Below are 12,740 nucleotides of genomic sequence, written 5' to 3' on the forward strand. Positions count from 1 at the left end.
CACGGTTTTAGTAACGCAGTAACGCAGCGTTCCTACGGGAAAGTAACGGTAATCTAATTACAAGTAACGCGTTACTTGTAATTAGTTACTTGTACCCATCTCTGTTCATTACAGATGAAAAATAGATTAATAAACAAAGGTAAGAACACATAACAGCTAACACATCCAAAAATGTAATTATTACAGAAGAACAGCATTAGCTGCGCTTAAATAAAGACAACAAAGTATTTATAGTTTTCATGTGACACCCACCTGCGGTCCAATGCTCTTCAGCCATCCTTTTCTGTACTATCGGATGTAGTAACCAGCATTTATTGACAGCTGCCAGAAAGGTAGAGAATATGGCACCAACATGTGAACACCTGTCCTAACCCTGCCTTACAGGCCAAATATCACCAATCCCTGTGTGGCGGGGCGTGGTCGGTGGCACAGCTGCAGCGAGGCGGACACACCTGAGCGGCATCAGCAATCACGCCGCACCTGCATTAAAGAGTGCATACTGGGTCCTGTCAGTGTTATTGTTGTCAGCGTGTGTGGCTGCGGGGTGCAAAGCTGCAGCTGTTTGTGTGTAGCAGCAACCGTGATAATAAAAGTATGCTGGAAAGCACGAGTACATGGTCGGTTTGCCTGCCAGGTTAGTGACCGAAGACTATGGATAGAGTGCTCACTGTGAAACAGACTGAACAGCTGATTTTACCATTGACATCACAGGTGGCGACAAAATGTAATAAACACATTTGAATAATTTTTATAACAGAATAATTATTCTATACTGTTCTGCTCTTTATTCTGCTCGCTCTTTATTTGCTCAGATTAGATCTCCACATTCTGGATACTTCATTCAGCTACAGCTCCCCCACTGCTCTGCACAGCCAGCAACCCGTCTGGTTTTCCGGACACACTACCCACTCTGACCTGCTCTGCTCAGGCTCAAAATCCCATCCTGAGCCTGGCAGTAATTATTCATATTTTATCTGGTTACACTTCCTTATATATTTATTCATCTATTATTTTGTTACCTGTTGAAGATCAGGCTCTGGCTGCTGGGTTGGGGTCAGCAAACTCTCAGCTTTCTTTCTTGGCTAGCTGTGCATTAACATGTTGTCTGTGCGGATGAATGCAGAGAAGTTCTGTTAGCAGCATAATGCAGTTGTTTCTGTCTTTGACACAGCTTCACTTTATGTACTCTTGTCCTTTTGTGCAATAAAAATTAAAGTAATTTCCATATCGCCAATTCTGAACAGCTGTGCTTCACTCCATCCTTTTCCTCCTCCCACGCAGGAAATGAAATCGATATTGATATTTTTTGCTTTCTATCTGGAATGCAGACAAATGAAAAATGAAGAATCATTGTAACACAAGAAACAACTGTAATGTTATGTTACAATACTGAAAAATATACTCTTATTGTAGAAATCCATTACATTGTAAAACAACAAAAAACTGTCTTTAGGCTATCTTTTCAGGGTCTTAGTTTTAAGTCTGTCTCTTAAAACTGTCTCCTCTGAGACATGAATTGAACAAATGAATGAATAAAAGTAATTATTTAGACATAATTTGCAAAAATAATGAACAATAATCAGTAAGTATGTGCTTCTTGAGTAACACATGTCTTCTTGGATTTGGCATTTGGTTATTTTTAGTGTTCAGATGGAAAATAGGACTGCGGTAAAAGCCCTAGAGACACTACATTTGCTGCTGGTGAGTCGCTACAGGTGCCACTGTGAAAATTAAATAAGAGCCCAGCTAGTGCACAACAATTTATACTTCTTGCCAGAAGTTCAATCCTCAGGTAAGATAAACAGCGAGGTAAACTGCAAAATAAACAGTATACTTAGCTTAGGGCTATACTCATCATAGCGCCTTTTTCTTCATCAGTACAGTGTGTTTTTAGATGATGCTAAACTGCATTTAGCAGCAAGTTTATTGGCTGAGTAAAGATTCACTTTTGCCTCGCCAGACCTTTGACCTGAGGTTATGGTGGATAAGCAGGACAATGTTTTTATACATGAATTTGCTAACCTCGGGGGTTTTTGCATATCTTGCGGAAAAAAAACAAAAAACAAAACACCAGACAGACAGGTAATATGGTCCAGTAGTATGAAGACATGAAGTTGGAACTTGCTCTTTATCAGAACTGTGGGTGTGGCCTGGCTACAGTGGGGAAAAAAACGCTCTGTCATCCCCCGTGCCAGGCAGCAGGGAATGGTCATTATCTTCAGGAACAAGTGGTGGATTTTAGAGAGGGATACATGGCAGACCCAGAAAAGCTTGATCACATTCTGTATCACTGCTGTCTGTGCAAAGCTCCATCTGAAAAGAATGCTGGAAAATAAGCCTATCGCTGCCAACAACCACACTCCCACTGTTAGTGGACGCAGGCAGCCGTGTGTGTAGTGCCAAGGCACACTGTGCACCGTTGGTGTTGTTCTAACATACTAAAAGGTCCAGGGTTGTGTATTTGTGATGAGAAACAAAGTAGCCCCTGACTGCTAAATTATCTCACCGGAGTTCAGTGTTATGCATAGTGCTGAAAGACTACTGGGGTCAGAGAAGGCCTTGTATTCTGCGCATATTTAATAAAATTTATTTTCAGCTTTCATTTTGACGTCTAACAGTTCTGAAAACCAGACAAAAATGATTGTGCTGAATTCTACTTCATAACGATTTACGCACTTGATCTGAAATTGTAATTCCAGTATACCCCCTTTCCTTTACAGCGGTGTACCGCCACTTCTGCCTAACAGTTCTAACCAAAGTCACCACTTGACAGAGACTGGTGGGTTTTGTTTAGATTGATGTACTGAAAAAATTGCAATACATGATGTTTTCAGTCGGTGGGTATTTGTGTTGAATAATTCTAATCTCAATGTTGATAGTAATAACCCTGCTTATGATTTTTGCCATTCAAATGGCCCTAGCATTCATTTCCTGCCTCTGTGAGCTGTTGGTAAGCTTATCATTCACAAGCCAATCAGTTTATGAATAAGATGGTAATAGGATCCATTGCTGGATAAACAACAGCACAAAATTTAGTATCCAAAAAAACAAAACAAAAAAAACAGTCAGAGTAACAAACATGCACGTTTTTAAAAGTCATGGGTGGTCTGCTAAATCATGTGGGATTAAATGACGAAACAGAAGGGTCCATTAATTTTTCAGATTCAATACACCCAGCTACCTTAGGCTAATACGTAGTCCTGTTCTGGTTCTTAATAAAGTTGAGGAAATATTTCTAGCTAGATTTGCTCCACATTGAGTGAATGCATGTAGAGCATCTTCTGGGCAGCAATTGATATGTAGTTTGTCCACTGATGAACAGGGTTTCCCATTCCTTCCAAACATAGAAAGAATCACGTGCCTGCCCTTTCCTAAAAAAGTTTCCAAGGACGTCTCCCAGATGGATCTGTTTAACAAACCATCTGGCACTTAGGTTGTTAAACTCTGCTGTTTCAGCTACCTGGGGAAGGTTACCAGTAGCTACTGAGGAAAATGAATGTGCTATCATCATTCTGTTTTGGTTGAGCAATCAAGCCTTTATCTTTCAGAATGTTACAACCAAAAGTTAAATAAGAAAAATACTTGCCTGTTGCCAGTTTAGCTTCTCCATAGACTGCCATAGAATTTATAGATAGAATAGAATAGAATAGAATTCAACTTTATTGTCATTGCACATGCACAGGTACAGGGCAACGAAATGCAGTTTGCATCCATCCAGAAGTGCTTTAGCCATGATATAGATATATTACAATATATATTAGCAATAATATAGATATGTAAGTATATTACAGAAATGGGTCTATTATGGTATGTTATAATGTATATAGGTAAGATATAGGTAAACATGCGACCTGATCATCAGTTTTGCATCCCAAAAGACAAAATCATTTAGTTTCTCATTTCATTGTAAACCTGTGGAAATTTGCTGCTTTCAAAATCCTTAATGTTAATGTGCAATACTTGAACATTTAGTCATAAAATAAAATTTGCTATATGATTACTTACCTTAGAGTAGCACACCAATCCCTGCATCACACAACTGTAATAGTGATTATGTTTGTACAGTTTCAAAACTGTATATTTTGAAATCAATGTGCAGTTTTTCTATTAACACTCACTGTGCTGAAGTTAATAAAGAGATCTGAGCTGTTTAAGTTACTCCTGAGCTGTTTCCCCCCGGAGATTGGACACCCCCAGAGCAGTTGGTTTCCAATACCACGGACATTTCCTTGACCAACAGTCTGAGAAGGAATTATTTCCGGATGCTCCAAGCTTGCTACCGGGCAGCAGGAGAGCACGATTAGAAATTCCTTCTAAGCCAGCAGAAATAGGTTAAACCACCTGCTGGCCTTAGGAGCTTTTCTTTGGCTGGTGTTGCAATCTTCTTTCTTAAAGTTGCGAGGCCAGAGACATAGTAAATGTTATTGTTTCTTTTCCTCTTGGTCCTTTTGTTCTGAATGTTTCAAAGAGGCCATAAATCACACCCACAGCCACACAACACACTCTCTTTCATTTCCTCTTATATTCTCGGCCCTTTAATTTCTTCATGTCTTCCTTTCTGTCTCCTTTAGAACCCTGCTTTCACCCTCTCTGTCTCTGCTCTGTCAACTCTGCCTTTCTGTCAGCCTCTGTGCATGTTTCACAGCAGCCAAGGACCATGTCTGTTACCCCCTCCTACTCTCCAATGTTTGTCTGAAGTATTAGGGGGTGTTGCCTCATTGGATAGAATTAATTGATTAATACTTTTATCCAATTAGTGTTCCCTCATGCAATTAATCAGCTGGCTGCGGTTAGGTCCGCTCCATCAGTTGGATGAAAGGCAGACAGATGCTTTGGGTTTGCTGTGTGATGAACAGTGACCTTTCTTGCTTGCGTTCCCTTTCTCTCACTCCCCCTCTCTCCTTTTCTTACTCTCTCTCTCTTTCCTTCCTATTTTCCTTCCTATTTTTCACGTCTGGTTTCCTGTCTTTCTTTCCCGTTTTCACCATTCTCCAGCAAATTGTTGGAATTCTTGCTGAACACAAGAATCACTAATAGAAAAATGTCCGTTGCAGATAATCCTAACAAAACCGAAACACTTATGGGTTTTGTAGTTCAAAAACACAGAGTTAAACAAAGATAAATTAAACAAAAAAGCGGGGCTATAGGATTTGTTCTTTATTTATTGTTTATTTGTACATTGATTTAATATTGATTGTAAAGAGCTATGAAAAATTGACACCAATAACCCACAACAGGTCAAGTAAGGAAAAAAATACAACTAAAATAATAATAATAATAATAATCATCATCATTTTGCTGGTTAGTCAATCCTTAAATCTATCAAATAGAAACTATTTCCATACTGAGGCCATGACAACAGTGTCTTTTCTGTTTTACAGGTTCCCTCTTTTCCTGCCTTCAATCCACGATGGAGCTGTCATAATGGCTGAAAAAACACTGTAGGACCTTTTGAAGAATGAACTTTCCAAACCAATGGATTGTTTTGAAGGGCAAAGCTGTCAGAGACCAAACATTATCACCAACAGTAAAATCCTTTGGCCTTTCGTCAGTTCGAGGTTTCTGCTTCAGAAGGTAAAGCCAGCTGTGACTTTTCTAGGAGCTGAACTACTGAAGAGTTTTCTCTTCAGCAAAGTTTAATCAAGTCATTTTTTGGCAGCTTAGTATCAAACCACCTGAAACACACACCAGCTACTGGAGGTGACATGGCTAGAAGTGGAAATGGAAGCACTGCAAGCAGTAATCGATACGAAGTCAAAAATGGATGGAAGCTATCACTCTCAGTCTTCATAGGCATGCTTTTCAATGTCATTCTATGCTTGGCCCCCTTAATTCCTTCAATGATCAGTGAGCCTGTCTAGCAAAGCCAGTTTTTGTTGCTTTCAAAAACCTTGAATAACATTTTCCAAAGTCAGTTTGTTCAGCTACTTTCGGTCACATAAACAACATATTAAGAAAAACAAACAATAAAAAGGACCCTATAAGTTGGAGTAAACACGACGAAGAATCAGAATTACTGACAATGTCACAGTGCAAACAGTTACTCTGCAGGTGGTACCACTCCTATATGCTCTCTGACCTGCCCTGTGTTTGGCAGATAACTTCAGATTGATTTCTGATCCCATGGATTAACTTTCAAGCTCTTTCACAAAGACCTTTAAGCGTGTCCTTTTGGAGTTTCATTTCAGATAAAACTACAACAGAAAACCTTCTCTTGTTTGCATGAATCTTTTAAATTACATGTAGACACAGGAAGGATTGTTTTTCTTTTATTTTTTTAAATCAAAATGGCTCCTTCATGGACATCAGGAGTTTGGACACTACTGGCAGCACTAACTCTACTTAGCTGCAATATTTTTACCTGGTGTGAAGCCTCAAGGACTAGTGGCACAACAACTTCAGGAGAAAGAGAGCAAGAGCAAGGACCCTCATCGCTTGAACGTGTAAAGAGAGGATGGGTGTGGAACCAGTTCTTTGTTGTGGAGGAGTATACAGGAACAGAGCCTCTATATGTAGGAAAGGTAAGACATTATGACTCATTACATAAATATATGAAAAACCTTGTGAACAGGTGTCAATTCCTTGAACTGTTGGTAGTGAAAAGAAAAAGAACAGAATGTCTCAGGATGCAATTAAGATATCGGTAAAACATTTCAGGTAAAAAAAAAATATATAATGCTCTGGATAATGTTCAGGAAAGCTTTAGTGATGTACCGTGGAGGGAGATTAATAACCCAAGCTATGTTGAGGTTAAAGTCAGAGTTTCATAAAGGTAGCTCTCATTTTACTTGGCTAAATCACCATGGTAACAGATGCTATATGCAACCTATTCAAGCGAGCACAAAATTGTCATGGTTTCTTTTTAATTAATAAATTAAAAATTAAATGTAATTTTATTCAATTGAATTTTTAAATTTAAAATTAAATTACATTTCATTTAATTTTAATTTAATTTTCTTTTTTAATTTAAAATAAGCTGTAAGTGTAATATAGATTATCTGCTTAAGGAAGATGTATTACATATGCAACCATACCTAACTGAATGAAAGTTACAGCTGTAAAGTTACAGCAGTAAGAAACTTTGTAAAGGGTGAAAACTACTGTCTCGCTGGAATTGCAGCTAATAGAACTCAGAAACATAAAAAAACAGATAAGTTCTATTTCTAAGAACAAATAAAATGTATTACAGTATGTATTGAACATTTCCCAAACTAAACTGATCTTCTTATCTCCTTTATTAGGCTGTGAGAGAATGTCAGACCTGAGCACACTGATTAACATTTGAATAATTTAAATATTTAAACTATAGAGATGAACATGCAGCAGCTGATACGTTAGGAAAAAATGAAAGATCTTCTGCAAGAATATTCTCTTATCTTTGGATCACCAGTGCTGCATTTTACTGTTATCCTTTTTATACTCTTTAGTGAACTTTATCACCAATTCTTATGATAATATTACAAGTGTCTGGAGTTGGTGACACTCGTAACTTTTAGTGCTGAAGAAGAGTCAAATGATGCATCAAATCCCCCCTTTTGTGAGTGTGCATAGAAAGTGATGCCGAAAGTCTGACTTAACAAAGAAAGTCGATAACCTCTGACACCTGTTTCTCTAAGTAAGGTTTCAAGATTTTGTCAAGACAAAAAAAAATACTTGCCATTTCTTTTGCAGTATACACTTTTTGAGAGACAAATTCCCAATTTGTTGTGAAAATACTCCAGATGCCTCATGTTATCAGGATGAAAGCATTATTTCTAAGAACCTCTCCCAATCACATAAGACTTTTTAATGAGCAATTCAGATCAGTTCCTTTAAGCAAATGCTGCTGTTGTCCTTGTGAAACAGGGTAAATAAAGTGGCCAAACATAGATATACAGCAAAACAAACAGGCTTTCAAGGGCAGACATGCACTTATATATGAATCTGCTGTTTGAGGAGCTTAACACATAGTTACTCACCTACGTTATTTTACATGATAATTTATGTGACACCAGCACGTCTCCTTTAAAATACTATACTCTACTAAAGCCGTTAAAAGGTATACATATTTTATAGAATAATACATGTTCAATCTAGAGTATACTGTAGACTATTTTGCTGTAATATTTGTGAAACCAAAATAATCAAATATAACCCCTTCAGCTCACAGAAAGGCAATAGCTGGAATCACTGTCAGATCCTTACTCAGTTACTTTAAGTAGACCATGATTCTTGAGTGTTACCATAAGAATTCAAGAGAAGCATTTTCATTGGGCTCGGGAATCAGCTGACAGTTCCTGCAAGCATCCCTATCCTGCCCGAACCTTTACACACAATTGTACATACAGAAAAAAGTACACACAAATGACATTTGTAGATTTAAACTAAATATACTGTTTAGGCATCTATGTGTTTGCATGAACTGTCAACTCCTGATAAAAATCTGCATATTTATTCAGTTTACATAAAAGAGAAAATGATTTTAGTTCAGGATAAAAGTGTGATTTGGTCAAAGTCAAAGCTCAACTACATTAAAAGCATTTTTGAACGGTCTAATTATGCACTTCTTCTAATCAGTAACCACAAATGCTTCCCTCTGCTCTTTGGCATTTGCTTTGTAAGACAAAGATGCAAAGTGGCCAGAATTGTTGCCAAAATGCATCACTTGACACCACTGAATTACTAAACAGACAATAGCACTAAAACCTTGCTTCCAATCAACAGTAATTTCATTGTAGTTGCATTTACGTGTCTTCTTTTTAACCTGCATAAAATTACCGAGTTTTTGAGATCAAGACCCTGACACTTTGAATGAGGAGCAAGAAATGAAATCCAAGTGGTTTGCTGCTAAGAACTACCTCTGAACAAACTCTAAACAATAATTTCAGCTTTTCTGTAATGCAAACACTGTGGCTATTCAAAACAAAAGTGCTGGACAGATGCGTATGGATTTTCCAATATAATGTAGGAAATATTGTCTTTAATGTTGACGTAAGGTAGGCATGTACCTCCCACATGACTCATGCTACTGAAGGGAAGGCGCCATTTTTAAAGAACATAAATACTTTGAGCTGTCAGGAGCTTTTTGGCTCCTGTGCAATGTAAGAGTCACTGTGGCTTCCAGACTTCTTTCAGTTCTTGAGCCAGTCTCTCTGAAAACCGTAGCCCACTGGCTTAAAATTGAGTACTTCGATCTCATGCTCCACATAAAAAGCTTTCAGAGATTAGTCTTCAAAGCCAATTTTGCTCAGAAAGTCTCGAACTACAATATTTTTCTTTTCCTCACAGTGTACCAAGTCAATGGAAAAAAGTCATAGATTACTTCATTACACTTACTTAGTTATAAGTCATAATCAAAACAATTACAAATTTGTTGATACTGAATTACTCATTTGTATCACTTTTTTTTTAAAGCTGACTAAAGTCCTTATTAAACTAAAAAAACAAAAAAGAAAACAAAAGCAAGGAACTATCTTACCCACCTGTCTTCAAGACATCTAAATCTGATGTTTTTGTCTTATTTTCTGTTCACTAAAAAGTTCCTGCTCCAGGGCTAGCACTGTTTGATCACCTTGGGAAAATGCACAAAGACACTCACTTGTCAAACACTAGCTTGTCTGCTACAGTTTGCCTACAACATGTACAAATTCTCACGTTATGCAAAAAAGTATATTAAAAAGTCTTTTTATATTTAATTGTAATGAGCAACTATACCAAAAATAACTATCAATAAATACTTTGCAAGTACAGTGTAGTTAAGGACAACTTTAAAGACACTTTAATATTGTTCTTTAATACTCCTTAATACATTTTTAGCCAATTTGTTAAATCATAAATGAAGCCATAAAAATTCTGTGTTTTTTTTCTGTCTTTGGTGTTTGTTAACAAAGCCTCTGTACTTAGTGATGACAGCCTCAGCAATGCCCTTCCTTTTGATGTTGAGGACAATGTCTTGACACCAGAAATGTGATCACTGAATGCCATTTTGTAATGTAATCATAGTTAATGGGTATATGTCAAATGAAATCAGTTTGTTATCATGTCAGTAGCAAGTGTGCGTTCATATATTTTCACTTTTTTTTTTCATTTCGTCTCATTCACATCCTATTCATCAGATGTTGCTCATACGATCCTCAGTGACTTGATGAGAGTGGACACCGCGTATGATTCGATTGCTTTACGTAGGACGTGATATGAAAAGACAGAACATTAAAGCAGACAGAATGAGACACGGTGATGAGTCACATGCATCAATCATGCAATCCCCTTGTTTCTAATCAGTTAGACATGGCAATTGACCAGCTAATATTGCATCTGCATATATTGATCTCTCTTTTCTTACAAATGAATGCAGATGTTCTTTGTACCAGAGCCCGGTCTTGCAGAATAATTATCCTTTGATCAGTATTTTTCTGCAATTGTGAACGTGACGAATTCCTGCTGGCAAAACCAAAGCAATCCAAACAATGCAACAGGCAGCACTGTCTGTCTGCTGGTAGAGCAAGAGACAGAATAAAGCTGAGTGACATATGAGAAAAGGAATGAAGCGAGAGGAAGGCTTCAAAGGGAGACTGGAAAACAAGAGCCTTCATACACTGACTGGTGATTCATTAAAAGGACAGGGTGCCAGGGAAGACAGTGAGCTGATATAAAGGAGCTTAAGGGAAGAGCTTGAGGGAATGATGCAGCAGGAGGGAGAAAAGAGATGATTTTATTAATAAAATTATCAGGTTATTGCATTTCATGTCACAAGGGCAGCAGCCAGTGCTATTTATGGCGTGCGTAAGTGTGGATGTGATTGTCTGTGTGTTAATACATGCTCAAACACAAAGGTACCCCTGCTGGATTTTGGTATCAAAACTATAATTTAAGCTGTAAAGGATTAGAGCCAAGCATTGACCCTCTGCATTGTATAATTGTGCATCTTGCTTTGCCCCGACACAGCAAAGTTGACAAATTTGCTTTTTTTTCCACGCTGTGGTTACTGCCAGTGAAGTCACTTTTCTAGTAAGACGGTCACTTACATGCATTTGATCTGGAAGATTTTATCTGTGTATTTAGATAAATACCAGTTGTGTACTTTAATGATCTAAAACGCAAGCATTTTCCTAGCTCTTTTTCAAAGCTCTGTGCGGTGATAAAAGGAAGGGAACTTGGTCAAAGAGAATTGCTTTAGAGTACAGGTAATCCTAAATGGCTGTTGTTAAAGGAAGTAGACAGGGGAAATGATACATTCTTCATCTACTCTGGGTCTACTCCTGGTAGTTTTTTTTCCTCTTCTATGTTGACAAATGCTGTCAGAAGTAAATCCATTGTGAGGGTGAATGTGTACGAGATGGGCAATTTTTGCAGCGTGTGCACACATTTTATGCTCACTATAGTAACGTGTACAGTTTCAGTGTTGTCTTTATGTCTTTTCAATTTTCTCTGAAATTTGTGTCTATATCTGAGATGAGTTTTTGCATACTGTCTCAGTAAAAGTGATACAGTGTTTGTTACAGTCCATGTCACACTCCAATGTGCTTCTTATCCCGTTTTAATTCTTAACCCCAATGAAACAAATTGACTTTTTAAAAATAGATATTTTTCTCATACATCATTTGTCTTTTTGAAAATTATTAATTTGATTTATGGTGTATCAAATTCTGTGTCTGATTTTGGTTGCAGCAGGTTTGTTGGACATAAAGTAAAATCCATTTAAATGGTAAAAATCAAAAGAGGCTTTTTCTTTTTTTTGATTTATCTGTTTTCTGATATTTTGTAATGATCAGAAATGTGTTTGAATAAAACACTGAGTTTTTTAAGTGAGTTTGTTTAAGCTTTACATGTTATCAAAACATTCTTGAACAATATAAAAAATCATTTTAATTCATGTATTTGTTTATTTTATTTCAGTAGATGATTTTCTTTTACTACCGAACAATCCCCTCACTAGTGTCAGCTTTACAAGCCTTACCTTGCATTTAGAGAGATTACAACTCAATGGTCTTTGAAATCCATCTATAAGATAAGAAAGTCATTGGAGAGGCAGCTGATTATATTTCTTCTCTTTTGCTGTAACCTTTCTCTTGGACACATGACACATGTCACTTATCTGGTTTATTTCTTTATTTTTAAATAAGTTCCTAAATTGTCTGTGTAGGTTCTCAGTCATCCAGGCCACGGTAATCTAAGGCACTTGGAAAGAAAAATGTCTGGACTTCCTTAAGTTTCTAGAAGATGTTTCACCTCTCATCCATGAAGCTTCTTCAGTTCTAAGAGCAATTGGTGGAGAGTCCCAGGTATTTAAGCCCTATGGGAGTTGCCCCTTAAAAGGACCGTTGACGCACTATTGACCATGTGCCACATCACATGAGCTGAGGTGTGAAAAAGGGTGTGGGTCATTATCAGTAGAGGTTTCGGGTGAAACCTTGCCACACTCTAGCATGTGACTATTGAGATCAAATCACGCAAGATATAAATTGGCGTTAAGGTGCCTGGGAAGGGATCTCAGAACTAGATTATAGGTGGTAGACAGTTGGTGTTGTTAGCCACCCCTTCTGTTCATAGATAGTCGCTCACAATGGACATAAATGGCTTCTTTCACATCTCTTTCAAACCATCTGTCTTCTCCATCCAAAACGTGAACATTGATCGAAAGGTCCTAAATTATATTAACACATCATGACAATGTTTTCTCTTTGATGTCTAGATATTCATTCTGTCTTTCTTTCTAAGCTTCTGCAGGTTTGCCTCTGTAACTGTAATTCAGAACATCACTT

The 12,740-nt window shown here is 37.5% G+C and overlaps 1 protein-coding gene across 7 annotated transcripts in view; it reads left to right on the forward strand.

The window, feature by feature from the left end:
* The window catches only part of cdh22 (cadherin 22), a 187,866-nt gene that overhangs the window by 94,254 nt on the left and 80,872 nt on the right, over positions 1–12,740 (forward strand). For 6 of the 7 annotated variants that reach the window (XM_085161341.1, XM_085161340.1, XM_085161344.1 and 3 more), the window contains one exon: positions 5,382–6,521. In XM_085161341.1, the coding sequence (XP_085017467.1) occupies positions 6,288–6,521 (234 nt within the window). In that variant the 5' untranslated portion in view covers positions 5,382–6,287. Of the gene's footprint in view, positions 1–384; positions 493–5,381; positions 6,522–12,740 lie in introns of all 7 variants that reach the window. The other variant, XM_085161339.1, reaches the window with a different exon arrangement.

Source organism: Neolamprologus multifasciatus, chromosome 5, assembly GCF_963576455.1.
Source record: "Neolamprologus multifasciatus chromosome 5, fNeoMul1.2, whole genome shotgun sequence".
NCBI classification, from domain to species: Eukaryota; Metazoa; Chordata; class Actinopteri; order Cichliformes; family Cichlidae; genus Neolamprologus; species Neolamprologus multifasciatus.